The sequence below is a fragment of the Raphanus sativus genome, chromosome 6, assembly GCF_000801105.2.
Source record: "Raphanus sativus cultivar WK10039 chromosome 6, ASM80110v3, whole genome shotgun sequence".
In the NCBI taxonomy this organism is placed as follows: Eukaryota; Viridiplantae; Streptophyta; class Magnoliopsida; order Brassicales; family Brassicaceae; genus Raphanus; species Raphanus sativus.
Genome location: NC_079516.1, coordinates 13851718 through 13869533, shown reverse-complemented (window position 1 = coordinate 13869533; position 17816 = coordinate 13851718). Strand labels below are relative to the sequence as shown.

At 37.9% G+C, this 17816-nt stretch overlaps 4 protein-coding genes across 6 annotated transcripts; 2 read left to right on the top strand and 2 right to left on the bottom strand.

Moving 5' to 3' along the window:
* Nucleotides 1-480: 480 nt before the first annotated feature.
* Nucleotides 481-1203, top strand: LOC108807857 (protein FAR-RED ELONGATED HYPOCOTYL 3-like). The gene has a single exon (XM_018580095.2). The coding sequence runs from the start codon at nucleotides 481-483 to the stop codon at nucleotides 1201-1203; it is 723 nt and encodes a 240-aa protein (XP_018435597.2).
* Nucleotides 1204-2021: 818 nt separating this feature from the next.
* Nucleotides 2022-2701, bottom strand: LOC108807856 (uncharacterized). Its single transcript, XM_018580094.2, has 2 exons — nucleotides 2393-2701; nucleotides 2022-2319 (listed from the first exon to the last, which is right to left on the bottom strand). The coding sequence occupies exons 1-2, from the start codon at nucleotides 2597-2599 to the stop codon at nucleotides 2170-2172; spliced, it is 357 nt and encodes a 118-aa protein (XP_018435596.1). The 5' UTR covers nucleotides 2600-2701; the 3' UTR covers nucleotides 2022-2169.
* A 4648-nt stretch (nucleotides 2702-7349) lies between these two features.
* On the top strand, nucleotides 7350-13128 carry LOC108812538 (probable disease resistance protein At1g59620). 3 transcript variants are annotated; one of them, XR_001943488.2, is made up of 5 exons: nucleotides 7350-7595; nucleotides 7778-8653; nucleotides 9855-10001; nucleotides 10111-12605; nucleotides 12705-13128. XR_001943488.2 is itself a non-coding variant. In XM_018584821.2 (4 exons), exons 2-4 carry the CDS (start codon nucleotides 7786-7788, stop codon nucleotides 12531-12533), a joined length of 3438 nt encoding a protein of 1145 aa, XP_018440323.2. In that variant the 5' UTR covers nucleotides 7350-7595; nucleotides 7778-7785; the 3' UTR covers nucleotides 12534-13128. The 3 variants fall into 3 exon arrangements, 1 of the variants encoding a protein (XP_018440323.2); XR_001943487.2 differs by having other exon boundaries at nucleotides 12693-13128; XM_018584821.2 differs by having other exon boundaries at nucleotides 10111-13128.
* A 1415-nt stretch (nucleotides 13129-14543) lies between these two features.
* On the bottom strand, nucleotides 14544-17682 carry LOC108806168 (uncharacterized). Its single transcript, XM_018578209.2, has 7 exons — nucleotides 17314-17682; nucleotides 16631-16762; nucleotides 15804-16343; nucleotides 15640-15716; nucleotides 15410-15545; nucleotides 14994-15197; nucleotides 14544-14744 (listed from the first exon to the last, which is right to left on the bottom strand). Exons 1-7 carry the CDS (start codon nucleotides 17680-17682, stop codon nucleotides 14685-14687), a joined length of 1518 nt encoding a protein of 505 aa, XP_018433711.2. The 3' UTR covers nucleotides 14544-14684.
* Between the last annotated feature and the right edge of the window lie 134 nt (nucleotides 17683-17816).

Here is a 17816-nt window from a genome sequence, read left to right as displayed (position 1 = left end):
CCAATTCTCTTCCAACTGCTTTTCTCTCTCTTTTCTTCTCTTCCTCTTCATAACTCTCTTCCTTATCTCTCTCGCGAAATTATGATAAGAGGCTAAGACGATTCCTCCTCCTTCGCCTCTCCCCCAGCTCAGCTCGACCTTCATTCTTCTCTCCCGCCGCTTCTCTATCGCCGTCGCTGTAGTCTGCTTAGACCAATCACCTGAGGTATCCGTAAGTTGTAGTCTCCGCTTTGAGCTTTCTTTTGGAAGTAGGTTCTAATGGATTTGCAATTGAAATGCATTGGTATATGCATTTCAATGGTTGGATTTGTATAGGAGTAGAATTGGAGAATGTATAGGCAGATTAACATTTGACTTATATCGACCTTGTTCATATAATTGTATTATAACTGTATAACTCGGGACAACTAATAGAACTGTAGATAACTTGGGATAATTGTTGTCAGTTTCTTTTGTTTGTTCTTGTTTGGGCAGGATACAATGAGCAATCACGTAAGTGGTATACCTGGTAGTCCGGAAGAGAGCTACAAGATGATGTATAGCTATTTGTACATGTTAAAGCAAGTGAATCCAGGAACAAAAACTTGTGTGAAATTGGATGATGCAAGTAAATTCAAGTACCTCTTCATAGCTTTGGGAGCTTGCATTGAAGGGTTTGCATTTATGAGGAAAGTGATAGCTGTGGATGCGACATCGCTGAAGAACAGATATGGTGGTGTTCTAGTTTTCGCGGAAGCTCAAGATCCTAATGGTCAAAGTTATCCACTTGCGTTTGCAGTACTAGATAGTGAGAATCTTACTAGTTGGACTTGGTTTTTCGAGATGCTTAAAAGTGTTATACCAGACTCTTCTGAACTGGTTTTCATGAGTGAAAGAAATCAGAGCCTGATCTTCGCTATAGGAAGCGTGTTTCCAGAGGCTCACCATGGGCATTGTTTATGGCATTTGAAGGAAAAGGTGAAATGGCATGCTGGTAACGTCAACAAGGTTATAGTCGGGCATAGATTTATGGAGTTGGGCAGATATTACACGGTGGATGACTTCAACTCTGCTTACGACTCATTTGAAAAAAGATATCCTGCTGTGTACAAGTATGTGCAGGAACATACTGAAAAGGACAAATGGGCAAGGGTTTTTTTTCCACGTGACAGGTACAACTTCGATACAATCAACAGTGTGGAATCAATGAAGAGCGTGTTTTAAAGAGGCAACGACGTGGGCCTTAATACCAATGCTGGATTGTATCGTCAGGAAATTCTCTGATTGGTTCACTCAACGGAAGGAAGCTGTTTCTAGATCAATCGATACAAGCCTGGTGCCTCTGGTTGAGAACTACTTGCACGGTCTATGGGCTGTTGCACAAAAGCTATCTGTACGGGAGCTTAATAGTTATGAGCTTAAGTACGAGATCACTGACACTGCTGGAAAGATGTTTTGGGTGAGCTTGGTTGAAAAATCTTGTACTTGCAAGGTGTGGGATTATGAAAAGTTTCCTTGCCTGCACGGACTAGCAGCTTACATCTATTTCACTACGAATGTTGATGGTAACGGCCTTAATATCCATGAGCTGTGCTCAAAATACTACTGGACGGAATTGTGGGCTTTGGCGTATGACAGGACACTTTGTGTTGTGCCCGACATGTCTTCTTGGAATGTACCGGATCAGATCAAGGAGGTGAAGATCATACCTCCGGATCGCATCGGGGGAAGGGAAGGAAAAGAGTTGGATGAATTTGAAGTGATGAATTTGGATTAATGCGTTTAGCTACTTTATTGTGTTGTATGCTTCGGAAAACTTTATTGTGTTGTACTTTAAGTTTAAGTGTTTTGTTCGAGAACTATGTATGATATGAAACATACATTGGTATTACTACGGAAAACTTTGGTATTACTACGGAAAACTTTGGTATTACTTATTACTACGGAAAACTTTGATATTACTACGGAAAACTTTGGTATTACTACGGAAAACCAGTAATCTTAACACAACATCACGTTAATTAGGAGATAGTCTTTAACACAACATCACATTAATTAGGAGATAGTCTTTAACACAACATCACACAATTCCACAAATCAAAACATAAGGAGACATCATCACAACCAGTAATCTTAACATAAGGCTTATTGCAGAAACAAAAGACACAAATCCAAACAACATAAGGCTTCTCATTTACGGGTAAGAAGGTCCTTAAGCTGAGCAATTTCTTCAGCCATTTTGTGCATCTCTTCAGCCATTTTGTCCACATCCTGTCTTAAGGAGCGAACCTCTTCCTCAACTCCGAGAACCCATGGTTGACGGAAGTGAAACCCATCATTCTGCAAGTTTCACATGGTTGCACTCAGTTTGACATTTTGCATAAGTTAAGGAAGTAGAGAAAATGTAAATTACCTTGTACTCATTGCAAGTGAAGTACCTTCGGCCTGGTAGAAAATCCTTATCTGTTGGATTAGTAGAAACCTCGTCGACGATTCGTCCCCCACATGGGCACGAAGTTGGAATCCCGTGTTCAGCATCGCAAATAAACTGAAGCATGTCAAAATGTTTCTTCATCTTCTTCATCTCCTTCCTTTCCTGATTCTCAACCCATGGATCCATTTGCGAAAGGTGATAGGAGGAGATCTCGTGATAGGAGAAGGAAGGAATCGAGGAAAAGAGGAGAGAGAGGAGAGAGAAGAGAGGAGAGAGAGAAGTGGGAAGTAAGTGGGAAGTGGGAATCTATTTCCCCTCGAAAATACCGCCTTGACTCATAAAAGTCCGCCAAAATTTCGATTTTTTTTCAAAATCCCGCCTAATATATACAAGTAGTTCTCCTCAAGATAGTAGTTGTACAAAATTACCAAATAGTTGTACTTTCAGTGATTTTCAATAATTTTAGTATTACATGTAATTGTAAGGCACTTTTTTAGTTGTACAATAAAATATAAGATTCAAAAAGATGAATATTGGTGTTTTACGTAATAAAAGTGTGAAAACATATTTTATAATGGAATCTAATATTGAGTGATCACATATTTCACAAAATGACTATGAAAGTGTATGTAGTGTGATGGGTTGTTTTTTTTATTGCAGAGTATAATATATTTTTTATTTTTTTCCTGTTGAATATAACATTTTTCGACTACTAAAAATAATATTTCCTATTCTGATTTCCAATTTCGAAAATTTTGATTTCGAAATTCGATTAGAGAAAGTCATACTAGTAATACAAAAACAGAAAACAGTTATCCATAGTAGTATTTGTACTGATTTTTTTTTTTTTTATTTGTTTGATTTTAGAAACCAAATCGAACCGAAGTAAATATGGATTTAGTATTTGTATTTATTTTTATGTATTTATTTTTTATTCTAGAAACTAGTATTTTAATTTTTTTAGAAACTAGTATTTGTATTTATTTTATGTATTTTTTTATTCTAGAAACTAGTATTTATATGGTACTAAATGACAAATAAAGCAAAGGAGTTCAAATAAAACAAAGTAAATTTTTTCAATGTATCTATTTTAAGTCTTTTGATCAAAAAAATTTATGTGGTATTAAAGGACAAATAAAGCAAAGCCAAATAAAACAAAGTAAAATTTTTCAATAAAATAGGAGGTTCCATCTTCAATCGCCACAATCCTCTACTCATGTTGTTTATCAACTTGATTGTGGCCACCATATCGAGTTATGGTTTTATCTCCGATTTCATCGTCATTCGAATGGCACACCTCATAGTTCATACCTACAGAATTTCGTTTTCCCGCTTTTGAACTTCGTTTTGAACTTGGTTTGCCCGCTCTTGATAGTTGCTCTGAGAGTTCTGACCTTTTGATAACCTCCACCAACAAAATGCACCTACGGTTGTTTTTATCAAGGGACAAAAGATAACCAAAAAGATCCTCCTCATCACAAATGACGAATTTCTCGTCACTCCCAACCAGCAGTGGAATGTAACTCAATCTCAACTTCACATTACATTCATCAAGCCCCACCTTTTTGCATATGCGTTCTTCTACCATTGAAAGATTTATCTCCTCCGCAGCATGCTTCAACACTAAACAATACATGCGACCTTCGCATCTGAAGTGTATGATGACGTTGTGGTTCATTGTAGCCTGCCAATACCACCCATTATACATTCGAAGTTATACTTGTTTTACTAGTTCTACAATAATCATCGGTAATACTAGTTTTTCTAGTTCTATTTTCGTACACGTTTTGATTTGAGGTTGAATCTACATTCAGCGCACTAGAATCGAACAATACAACCATTCTCCTACTCAATTCAACTAATAATGGATTTGGATACCAGGATGCAACATCTAAATCCATTCCAATCTGGTTTCTAAGCTCATTCAAGAGAGGAGCTTTGGAACCCTAAAACCGAGCCTCTAAAACCTACCTCTTTGACCCTTAAACAGCGCCGGAAGACGACGGAGGACCGAATCGGAGTGAGGCCGGAGTTCGCCGGAGTAGCAATCAATCGAGATCGGATTCCCTTTTCCAAAACGCAATCTCCTCAAACGCAATCGATGTCGACCGTACGGTCGGTATAGACATCGATGGTTTGTTTTTTTCTTATAATTTTCATTAATTTTGTTTTGTTTATTTTTTTACTCTGAGGCTAATTTCGTAATTGTATGTGGTTTAATGAATATGAAGGATATGAAGATTAGTAAGGGATATAAGTGATTTTAATTTTCCTTCCAAGGACAATGGAGATGATGTCTCCAATACTAACGAGGATTTAGTATTTGCAATTGATTTCAGTGTCAAAGATATCCTTTTCTCTGTTTTTCTGATTTTCCAAATCTTATTATTCCCTAGTATGAAGCCATGCTCGTTTGTTGCTTTTCTGTCATTTTGGATATCTATGATCGGTCCTTAGCGTTCATTCAGATCCCAAAGGTATTAAACTGGGAAGACTTCATTGATCCCAGCTCCGAACAATGGCAATGGCAAGTAGCAGTGTCTGCATTGTTTGAGGAGCGACCCGTGTGGACAAGAGACTCCATAGTCCAACGACTACTTGATAAAGGTGTTAAACAAGATGCATGATTTTTGGAGCTTTTCTTATGTGTGTTAGTTGTCTTAGTACTGCAATAACCTTCTGGAGTTTTCTCTGCAGGTTTCTTCTTCGGGCTGCATATTATTTCTCCGGTGGTCTGTTTCTTAGGTTCTGGATTAAAAGAGGCTATGATCCACGGAAAGATCCTGAATCTCGTGTGTGAGTTCTCTCCCTCTGTATACCTTCACATTACAAAGGAATTGTCTGTGAACTTCTCGGCAACTTCTTTGAATTTGCATAAACTACACTTTGGTTCAGACTATTTCGTTGGAATTATTGTCTCTGATGATATGTGTTTTACCAATTGATTTGATATAGTGGCAAACAGAGTATTTACAATTGTAACATACTGGCACACGAGGAGTGGATGACACGGTGAAGCAGATCGTATAACTTCCTTAAGCACACTGTATGCTTCAACGTTTCAATTTCTGTGGTCTCACCAAACGAATCCTCCAAACACTCGAGCTGCTTCTCCAAGTATCTCCTGAGACTTGCCTCTGCGACATTAATCAGACTCAGAGATGGGTTACTGTGCGTGAACTTTGTTACCAAAAACCTTGCTAATATCTCCTCCAGGGAGATCTCTAACCTTGGCGAAATTGAGGCCACAGCGATCTGTGATGATTTAAAAGCGACCAGAGTGTTTGTTGTGAGCCTGCTAGAGCCACCAGATACCTGGTCAGGAAACTTTTTGGTTAAGTGTGGCTTCAGTCTTCTGCCTAGATGATAGTAACTCGGCCCGAACCGATCCCATGGCATAACATTTGATTGTAGCTCAGAAGATGAGCCTTTGATATTCTTACCAGAGATGAACTGCATAAGCTCTAAGGAGTATACACTAACCTGACTTGGCAACTCCAGGTTCTCTGAAAATATTACGAGTTTTTTTCCCAAACCACAAGCCTAACACGCTTCAGTTCTTCCAAGTTACTGAGAGAAGATAGCATCGGTAGAGATTCTCTGTTTCGTGAGCTCCCAGATACCATATCCTGCAGGCTGCAGTATAGGTTCAAGTACGTTCAAATAAAGATGAGAAGATCATAGTTCTGCACAAGTTAAAATTTCAGTGGCGTGATCACCAAGCAAGCTAGACCTAAGGTAGACAAGTATTGTAGCCCAAGCCTGACTTGGTGACAGACAATCGTCCAATAAGACAGCTATTAATGCATTAAGGGCTCAGAAGATGACAGAGGTTAACAAGGTTCAGCTCTATGAATCCGAAACAATGCTTCAAAGAAACACAGATTCGGTAGCTCAGTTGTAAGAAGATTCAGAGAAAATTACAGAGTTTTACAGGTCTAAGAAGAATCACAATCAAAAAATTTCTGAAGGAATCTAAAACTGCATGACTCTGTTTTCTTTATACTCTGTTCTAACGACTCTAACAAACTGTTACTTCGATCAATCAGATGTTAACACGTGCCCTTCGTTGTTTCTGTTGAAAGTCGACTCTAACGACCTCTTCTTGCCACTCTTCTTCTGACACGTGGCCTTTGCGACTCTCCTCTTTATACCTGTATCAGAAGAGTTTACTTCCTGCATCTCATCGGCTAACCTTTGTCCAAAATTCAATCAGTATGATTAGGCATTCTTGCCAATTGTGCTTATAGTCTATTGATCTATTGCTAAAAAATTATTAGCCTAGTCGCCTTTTCTATTGTTCACTTTTAAAATGATATAAAACATAACACGTATCATTTAAATAGCCAACATTTATTTATACATGTAAATATCAATATTCTTACAAAACCATGATATGAATATTTTTCTTTTTGTTAATATCACTTTTCCTAAATTTAATTTAATTTTCCTTTTCTCTTTTAAAAGAAAATTCCATTTTTTTTTACTTCTTCCATTGTTAGTCTTCCATGTGAAAGTCTTCTATGATATACAACATCAACTATCTTAACAAATCTTAACACTTTTTTCAAAAAAAAAAAAAACAATCTTAACACCAACTATAATTTGTTTTAGCAAGATTATACTTTCCACAGCGTTTGAAGAAAATGTAACAACTTTTATTTCATTAGACAGAAGATCAAATCATTGTAATACTAGGACCTATACTTAATATCCCTTTTTTTTTTTTTTGAGAAATACTATCCCCTTATCTTTTGAGCCAAAATGCAAGTGGCGACAATAGATTCACTCATCGTTATGAATACAGCTGGTTTGTCTCGTCTTCTACTTCCCGGCAGCGACTCTGTTGTCAATATCAAGCAAAAAAACAAAACTGTCAAAAATAAAGGCAAGTGGATAGATTAAAGATATTAGTTTAGTTTATTCTAGTGGGTTCACCACTCCCAAATTATTCGAATTTCAACATGATTACCAAAAAGTAAAATGTAATAATAGGAAACAGGTTGCTAGTGTCAGTGGCGGCTACAATAGATTAATTCATCATCGTGTTTGTGTCGGTTGGTGTTGACTGAGAATAATCATCTCTTTGTAATAGGAATAGGTCTTCAGTTGCGTTCTAACTAAAACACATTCGCATATTTTCGTTATACAGATCCGTTGGACGAAAAGCGATTTGCAAGAGGTGATTGTTTTTTTTTGTATTTTGCATATTTATTTCATCTCAATAGTTCATATCATTCGTAGATTACAAAATAGTATAATATTATCTAGACTAGAATTTGCAGAAATAAATATTATCAGGACTATGAACTCAAGGATCTTGCTCTCGTGTGATGATTGATTACTTATTTCATGTTTGAGCAGGAGGACTTATGGCTGAGCTGGCAGTGGCACTTTTACCATTTGCAGTGGAGAGGCTTTGGAACCTACTTGTCCGAGAAACTAAGCAATTTCAAGGAGTTGGAGAGCAGTTCGAAGGATTAAAGAATGACGTGGATACGTTAAGGTGCTTTTTGAAAGATGCAGAGGCCAAAAAACATGCAAATGAAACGGTGAGGAAAATTATCAAAGACATCAACGAAATTGTTTTTGATGCGGAAGATATCATCGAGACGTTTCTTCTGAAAAAAACACTCCGGGAATCAAGCAGCAGCAGCGTGAGAAGATTTGCATCTGTTACTGTGAGAACCATGGTGCTTGGGTTTGATATGAAACCCATAAGGAATAGGATCTCTAAGGTGATCCGTGATATGCAGAGTTTTGGCGTTCTGCAGAATGAAGAGCGTATGCAGTCTCTAGAGGTAAGAGAAAGACAAAAGCGAGAAACGTTTTCTATAGATGACCAAGAGAAATCTATTGTTGGGATGGAGAGAAATATTGAGATATTGGTTGGCTATTTGGTGGAGGAGGGTAGCAGTCAAGTGGTTTCCATAACCGGGATGGGCGGGCTTGGTAAAACCACACTCGCAAGAAAAGTTTTCAATCATGAAACAATAAAAAGTCATTTTCGAGAAGGATTAGCGTGGGTGTGTGTTTCACAACAATTTGAAAGAAAGTCTGTCTGGGAGACAATCTTGCAACAACTGAGGTCAGAATGTTATAAGTCAAAGATGAAGGAAAACGAACTTCTAGAGAAGATTGTTGGAGTGTTCGAAACACAAAAGGCTTTGATCGTCATTGATGATATATGGAGAGAAGAAGACTGGGACCTAATCAAGCCTGTGTTTCTGCCAAATAAAGGTGAATCTCCTTACATACTTAGGCCTAGGGATGTTAACATGGGTGATTGCCTATGGATTTACCCAAACCCACTAATATTGAGTTGGGTTTATACCCATCCAAAATTAATTGGATCAATCATAGGTATAAAATTTAAAACCCATAATCATAGTGGGTAAAACAAAAGGGTAATGGGTATCCATGGGTTTTCAATTATATGATTATATTTTCCACTATTTTAATTAAATAAAAAAATTTGCAAAAACTTTTTTTCTGTCAAAACCAAAAAAAAATTTCAGACAAAATCAAAACACATGTTTTTCAACAAAAACCGGAAAGTTTTCTCGCCAAAACCCGAAAATCGGGTTTTTTCGCCAAAACCTGAAAACCGAGTTTTCTCGCCAAAAACGGAAAACCAAGTTTTTCCCAGCAAAACCGGAAAATTGGGTTTTTTCGCCAAAACCCGAAAACCGAGTTTTCTCTCCACTTTTCTGGCAAAAATCGGAAAACCGGTTTTTCCCGCCAAAAACGAAAAATCGAGTTTTTCCGCCAAAACCAGAAACCCGGGTTTTCCCGCCCAAACCGGAAACCCGGGTTTCTCCCGCCAAAACCAGAAAACCGAATTTTCCCACCAAAACCGGAAAACCGAGTTTTTCCGCCAAAACCGGAAAACCAAGTTTTCTCGCCAAAACCCGAAAAACGAGTTTTCCGGCCAAAAACGAAAAATCGAGTTTTCCCGCCAAAAACGGAAAACCGGGTTTTCCCGCCAAAACCGAATTTTTTCACCAAAACCAAAAAACCAAGTTTGCCAAAACCGGAAAACCGAGATTTCCGTCAAAATCCGAAAACCGAGTTTTCTGCCAAAATCCGAAAATCGAATATTCCCGCCAAAACCCGAAAAATATCTCACATTAATGATACTAATATTTTACATGATCTTTTTTTTTCTTTTTGAGCAATATATTTTACATAATCTTTTTAGAACAAATAAAATAGTAATTTGGGTACCCATGGGTAAACCTATACATATTTGGGTTATTTTTATGGGTTAAATTTTAGCCTTGATATTTCTGGGTTTTCACGGGTTGGGCATAAACTGGGTTGGGTTATTTATGGATTGGGCTGGACTGGGTTATTTTACCCACATTAATAGTTAGGTCTGTCTTTTTAAAAACTCAAGATTTAATCATGAAACATTGCAAAAAATATAAATGTGTTGCAGGATGGAAGGTATTATTTACTTCTCGCAATGAGGAAGTGGCATTACATGCAGATAGACAATGTGTTACTTTCAAACCAGAATGCCTAACTTCTGAAGAAAGTTGGGATCTTTTTCAGAGAATAGCATTTCCAATTAAAGACACAGTTGGTAAGTTTTCAAAGACGACCTACTTGGATTTTCTTTTGTTATAGTAAATTAATAAAAAAAGTGACTACAATATATGATACTTTCGAACTTTCTTGTCACTGATGCGCAGAATTTAAGATTGATGAAGTCAACATGAAAGAAATCGGAATGGAGATGCTTAAACATTGTGGAGGTCTACCACTGGCTATTAAGGTGTTAGGCGGGATGTTACGTAAAAAGTACACATTGCATCAGTGGAAAGTGATACATGAGAATATTAAAGCTCCCATCGTTAGAGGGACTGGCTTTGACGACGGAAATATGAAGAGGGAGGTTTACAATGTTTTGTATCTGAGCTTCGAAGAGCTGCCTGCTTATTTGAAACATTGCTTCCTTTACCTCGCTAGTTTTCCAGAAGATTTTAAAATAGACGTGGAGAAACTTTCCTATTACTGGGCTGCAGAAGGAATACTAAGGCCAATGGATTTCGATGGAGCGAGCATTCGAGAGGTTGGAGATGGATACATAGAAGACTTAGTGAAGAGACACATGATTATTTCTGAAAGAGACGTTAAAACTTTCAGATTTGAAACACTTCAGTTGCATGACATGATGAGAGAAGTTTGTTTAAGAAAAGCTGAAGAAGAGAATTTCGTACAAACCATTGGCACATCAACTGCAAATTCAAAATCTCCTTGTAAATCTCGCAGACTTGCTATTGTAAGTTCGCCTAAAGAAACATTTAATGTTGATAAGGAGGTGAAGAATCCAAGCCTTAGAACTCTCTTGTTGTTTTTCGAGAGCGGAAGTTGGATGAAAATAAGTTTTTTGTTTACAAGGCATAAGCTGATGAGAGTGTTAGATCTCTCTTATGTGGAGTTTGAAGGAGGGAAGGTACCCTCTAACATCGGAAAGCTCATCCACTTGAGATATCTTAGTTTCAAGGGGTCATATGTAACTCAACTGCCTTCTTCTATGCGGAATCTGAAGAAGCTTCTCTATTTAAACCTGGGTTTAACTTTTTTGTTAGTTCGAGTTTACATGCCCAATGTCTTGAATGAGATGCGAGAATTGACATTCTTGTTGTTGCCGAAGTTCTTAAAAGATGAGACAAAGTTGGAATTGGGAAATCTGGTCAAGCTGGAGACGTTGAAGAATTTCAACACAAAACATGGGAGAGTGACGGATCTACAGGGCATGACACGGCTCAGATCTCTCTCTATCTTCTTTGTTACAGACGAGAGGTATACTATGGAAACTCTATCATCATCTCTAAGTAAACTTTCACACTTGGAGAGTCTTACTATAGATAGCTTGGTGTATACTCCAACGAATGATGATGAAGAAGGATTTGTTTGGGATTTTGTTAATCTCAAACAGCTGAATTTGGAGTTATATATGCCAAGGTTACCTGATGCGCAACACTTTCCTTCTCACCTTACAACCATATCTCTAAAGTGGTGTCGTTTGAAGGAGGATCCAATGCCGATTCTAGAGAAGTTACTTCACTTGCAAGTGATTATTTTAGGAAAAAGATCTTTTTGTGGGAGGAGAATGGATTGCTCAAAGGATGGGCTTCCTCGTTTGCAGAAGCTTCAATTTGAGGGATTAGAGGAGTGGGAAGAGTGGATAGTAGAAGAAGGATCTATGCCCCTTCTCCATAGTCTCAAGATTAAAAGTTGCAGAAAATTAAAGGAGCTTCCTGATAGGCTGCGATTCATCACTAACTTGGAGGATCTCAGTATTAAGAATATGGGAGACGAATTCAAATTGAAAGGATACTTGCCTTATCACCTTACAACCATACATATAAAGGAGTGTTGTTTGAAGGAGGATCCAATGCCGATTCTCGAGAAGTTGCTTCACTTGAAAGAGGTTAGATTAGAGAGTAAATCTTTCTGTGGGAGGAGAATGGTTTGCTCAAGGAATGGGTTTACTCAATTGCAGAAGCTAAGATTTTATGAATTAGATGAGTGGGAAGAGTGGATAATAGAAGAAGGCTCCATGCCTCTTCTTCATACTCTTGATATTTACGATTGCAAAAAATTAAAAGAGCTTCCTGATAGGCTGCGATTCATCACTTCCTTAAAGGATCTGAGTGTTAATTACTTAAGTTCTCGTTTTTGGGATATATTCTCCTCCACTTCGCGCCTTACAACCATACATCTGAATGAGTCTTGTTTGGAGGAGAATCCAATACCAATTTTAGAGAAGTTGCTTCACCTAAAACATATGTATTTAGGGGAAAGATCTTTCCATGGGAGGAGAATCGTTTGCTCGAGGGGTGGGTTTCCTCAATTGCAGACGCTATTTTTTTGGGGATTAAACCAGTGGGAAGAGTGGATAGTAGAAGAAGGCTCCATGCCCCTTCTCCATTCTCTCGAAATTTACTGTTGTCCAAAGTTAAAGGAGCTTCCTGATGGACTGCGTTTCATCACTTCTTTGAAGAGTCTGACCTGTTATTATATGGGAAAGGAATGGAAGAAGAGACTGTCGGAAGGAGGAAAAGACTATTACAAAGTCCAACACATCCCTTCTGTTACAATTAAATGACTGATCTCGGCAATAGTGAGTCAGAGACAGCAGCTGAAGGAGACGAGACTCTCAGCAATTACGGACTATCAGGTAATATATAGGAATGAACTTCTCAGACAACTTCTTTGAATTTACATAACACTTTATGATATGTGTTTTACCCATTGATTTGATAAGAGTGGGAAACAGAAATTTTACAAGTGAAACATTACTGGCACACGAGGAGTGGATTAAGCGGCGAAGCTGTTCAACCAAGTGTCTAACCTAAAGGATCCTATCAGTACAGAGTGAAATGTGTGAATCTAAGTAGTAACCTATTTTCAAAACTGTTACAAGGATATTGCAAGCGCCTCCCTTATTGAGAAGCCCTCTCTGGAGATCCATCTGAAGCAGTGACTTATCTTTATGCGTAAACATCACTACCTCTCAAGTATACTGAAGGGTTCATTGAGGAGTAGTAAAGTTGATGATGTGGTCTTAATATCTGGCCAAAGATATTCACAACAAATCAATTTTTTTTGGTATATATATTTTTTTTTTTTGTAACTCGAAATTTTGCATGCCTCTGTACAAAGATTTATGGATTCAGTAAATATTATTTGAATTATGAACTCATGAATCCTCTTCTGGTGTTTGAGCAAGAGATTTATGGCTGAGATGAGAGATACTTTGGTGCTACGGGACCTTCTTGCCAATGGGTGTAGTATGTAAACAGTATCTTCATCTCTAAATAAAAAAAAAATCCACAGTTGGAGAATCTTACTATATATAATCGAGTCTTGATGCTTATTGGCTTCAGAGGAAAAGAGTCCAACGAAATGAACAACCTAGTCGAGTCTTTTGTCAGTTTGTGTGTTTGGAAAACCTGACTTGGCAACTCCAGGTTCAGTTCTTCCAGGTTTCCTTCCAAGTTATTTGGTCTCGTGAGCAGAATCCAGAAGATCCTGCAAAGATGTTGGATAAATCTGATAAGAGATCATAGCTCTGCAGAAGTTGAAAATTTCAGTGGCGTGATCACCAAGCAATGCCAGACCTAAGGTACACAAGTATTGCAGCTCACTCCTGACTAGTAAGACAGCTATTAAGGGCTTAAGATGAGATTCTCAGAAGATGACAGAGGTTAACCTCTGTCATCCGAAACAATGCTACAAAGAAACACAAATTCGGTAGCTCAAGTGTAGAAGATTCCGAATAAGAACAATCCTCCTCGAAAATTACAGAGTTTTACAGGTCTAAGAAGAATCACAATCACAAATTTCTGAACGAATCTAAAAGTTGCATGACTCTGTTTCTTTATACTCTGTTCTAACGACTCTTTAACAGACTGTTACTTCGATCAATCAATTATTAACACGTGTCCTTTCTTGTTTCCGTTGAAATTCAACTCTAACAACCTCCTCTTGCCACTCTTCTTCTGACACGTGGCCTTTTCGACTCTCCTCTTTATACCTGTAACATAAGAGTTTAACTTCCTGCATCTCATCGGCTAACCTTGTCCAAAATTAAATCAGTAAGATTATGCATTCTTGCCAATTGCCATGTAGAGCTATCAGGGATGCGCAGATAGGAACCCATTTGGAGGTTTAACTAACCTTGGAAATGCCATTTCAGGATTTCCAAAACCTTGGAAACTCTCTGCACTTCCAAAATCGAGATCTCTTCTAAGTTCAAGTGTATCTCGTTGATGTGGGCATGGACTTCATTGTTGAAGCTGCCAAAGTGTAAGCCTACCAATGATGATTCTTCCTTGCTTTCTAACAAACGGCAATAACACTCAGAAAGGAGGCTGTATATGTTAGTAAGGGATGAATAACGTTTTTGGGTTAGGATTAACACAAAATTTTTAATAAAAAGCTAAACCAATTTTCAAAACTGTATGTGGTCAGATGACTTCCTCCTAACATCCTGCCAAGTAGGTAAATAACATATCACAGGATTTTAAGATTATTGTCCTCAGGTGATGTACGCTACATCTCAGATTATCATTTTCTGTTTTGGTTAAGAGTAAATACTTTCATTTCCTTCTTCTTTGTTAAAAGTTTTTCTTTTCTAAACCAAACAAATTATTATTACAAAACACATCATGTTTGCTCAGACATGACGAGGGAACCAAGGCTAAGAGAAAAGTGACATGAAACTCTTCAGCAAAAGAAAGAAAAAAAACATGAATCATTCACTCAACTTGCATACATCCATGAACTTCTGAACTGCGTTATGATACTGAGTTCCCTGCAACCATACAACAAATATTAAGCATCTCTTCCTCCCTTTTCTCATTCAACGGTGAATTAGAAACCGAATAACAGATCATAGCTCAAAAAATCATTCATCTTGTTAAGAACTTATCCAAAGGCATCCCAATCAACATTACATGTATCTTATCATCTGATTTTGCTTAATATTCATGGGCAACTGATAAATAACTCTTCAATAAATGATGCAGACTATGTTGACAAGAGATGGGTCAAGTGAGTTTACCTCCCAGTAGAGCTGATGGCAGTTCATGCACTGCCAAAACTCCAAATTTTTGTTAAATAAGCAGTTTGGTATTCTTTGGAAACCCTTTGCTGCTTCAATAGCTTCTTCAATGGTCAGCGGTTTCTGGATAAATTTTCCATTGCATTTCGTGCATCTTGACATCAATTGATTCTCGCTGATCTTTAGCTGGAAAGTCTCTATCACCTATAAGTAATCAGCAACTATCAAGTCAAGGCAGTGCTGGAGATAAGATCAACTAATCATTTAGTTCTCTTTCTTACTTAGATGTCTAAAGAGAGATTCTACTTTTAAGGCAAAACTTGCAGGTTTGGTTTACGTTTTGATTACTATAACAAGTCAACCAAGCCATGCCACATCACAGGTCATATAGTACTAAAGAGTTAATTTAGTTGTACCTCAAGTAGCTGCTCATTTTTCAGAAGGCTCTTGACTCTATATATCTGATGCTTAGCCAAATCTTGGTGTCTCAACAATTTTGTATCTCTTGTCAATAGAACTCTCTTCTCTTTCAATGCTTGATCAAGCAACTCCCTGGCATTTGTGTCAACAAATCAACAGCTAAATTAGAGAAATATGGTAAAACTCCATGCCACCAAAATTTTATAATAGCTTAGAGAAAGAGTACCTTGAATCTGGCTTCTTTGAGGGTGGAACTGCAGCATCAATCCCCACACAACGCAGATGTTTCGCCAAACCTTCAACCTATAGAGTTGTTCTGTAAGCATCTGGTGTGATCACCTCATGGAGAAATGAAATTTAACAAGCTTGGAAGAGATTTATCCAATTTACCATCACATCCAATAGAAACTTAGGGCAGCCATCACCACCCAAAGATGAATCCCATGGGGGTGGACCTTGCCATTCCATAGAACAGACCAAATGCTTATCTGAGTTCCCATTCTTCAAGGAGGTACGTCTTCTTGTTTTCTTCTTGGAGATCCTTGGTAGAAGATCAGACTCCTTCAACAAGATCCTTTCTCCATACTTCCTGACGATCTTCAACAGATTCTCATCCATTGGCATTGTGTTCAGCGTCGTTTTTCTAGAAACCATTCCGTTGGCAATGTTTTGACCATTTTCAGTCATTGCCCTGATTACATCCGCAGCCTTGCACAGTTTGACCGTGACAATCTTACTGGTACAATCTGATCCATTGAGAATATCTTTTAAGCCAACGTTTATATCTTTAGGATCTTGCAATGTGATTTCTTCTACAAGATTTGACTTGAACACATCGAATATTTGGAGCAAGCAGTGAGCATCTGTTGCAGCGTATAGTTTCTGTTCTTCTGTAAGAGGACGGTGTGACCAGTCACTACATTGAAGCTCCTAAAGAACAAAACCTCGTTAAAAAAACCTTATGAACAATACATTTCTCTATCTACCACTAACCTTAGACTAGCACTGAAGCCTAAATCATCACTAGAAAAATGTGTCTAAATACAGAGCACAAGGTATTGAAGGGATATAATCCATATTCGGTTACATAAGTACAGGCCAACGTAGTAACATATCTCTAGCAAAACAAAGCCATTCTCTTGAATTGTAATTTTAAACAAAAGATGATTTTCAGTGTCACCAGAAAAGGCAAGTTATTAAAGGAATCATTGACAAACCTTTGACAAAGAAAGGTCTAGCAACTCCTTGCAAATAGCTGCCAAGCTCTTGATATCCTTTGGCGCCTTTCTCCCAAACCGCTTATGTTGTAGATGATTGTATATGCTTGTGATATCCATATACTGTTTCACCTATTCACTTTAAAAAGAGAAATTAGAACAGACAAGTCAACAATCTAATTTCAAAATAAAAGCATGTAACAAAAAAATAAAATCAAAGGCTCTACTCTCTAAGAGTTTATCTAACTAAGCACCACCGATGATCCAAACAAAAATCATTTCAAGTCATAGATCAATTAATAGAGATAAATGTAAAACTTTTGTGTAGCAATTCGATTACACCTATCCTGAATGCAACTCAAACTACTAAGAAGAGGCTCAAAGCATTCAAAACAACTGCAAACTGGGAAACCAAACACCATACACTAAAACTTTGCATGCATATCTAGAACCTACTATAAGTTGTTAACTTACTATAAGCAAAACCCATGATTCCAAACAAAAGAAACTCAAGTCCTAGATGAATCAACATTTGGACAGCAGTTGGACTACACCTATCTTGAATGCAATCAAAACTTAAAACTAATGTTGAAAGTTCAAATCTTTCAATGCCTTGGTGTATTTTCAGTTCTTTAGAAACACAAAACACGAGAAGAGAACAATAAAAGGCACAAGCTTTTAACCTCGTTGAACCTCCCCTCACATCCCTGTTGAGTAAATGTCGAAGACAAGTAAACCAAGTCCTGCTTAAACCGAAACCCAAGTTTCAACACATCAGGAGACACGAACATATCGTTCAACAGCTCCCACACCGAAGGGAGATGAATCGAAGTCAAGTCAATAAGGAAAACATCATCCGAGCCGTGACCGAGTCGGCACGCGACTTGGAGGAGAGTAACGATCGGAAACGACGACGTACTAGAGCGTTGCGGCTTCCACTCCGCGTCCAACGCGATCACCGTGGAACGAGCCAAGGAGCATTTTAGGCGGGTGAACTCGTCCGAGTCGGTGGAGGAGACAAGATAGATCTTCATTAATGTGAGGAGAGACATACAGTAAAAGTCTCTCCGGTTGGTTTTAAATGTTATTTTCAGTTTATACCGGTTTAATTAAACCAATACAAACCGGGATGTAATCGAACATCGTAACAGTATCGCTACATTAAACCCGGTTGGGTTAAATCAAT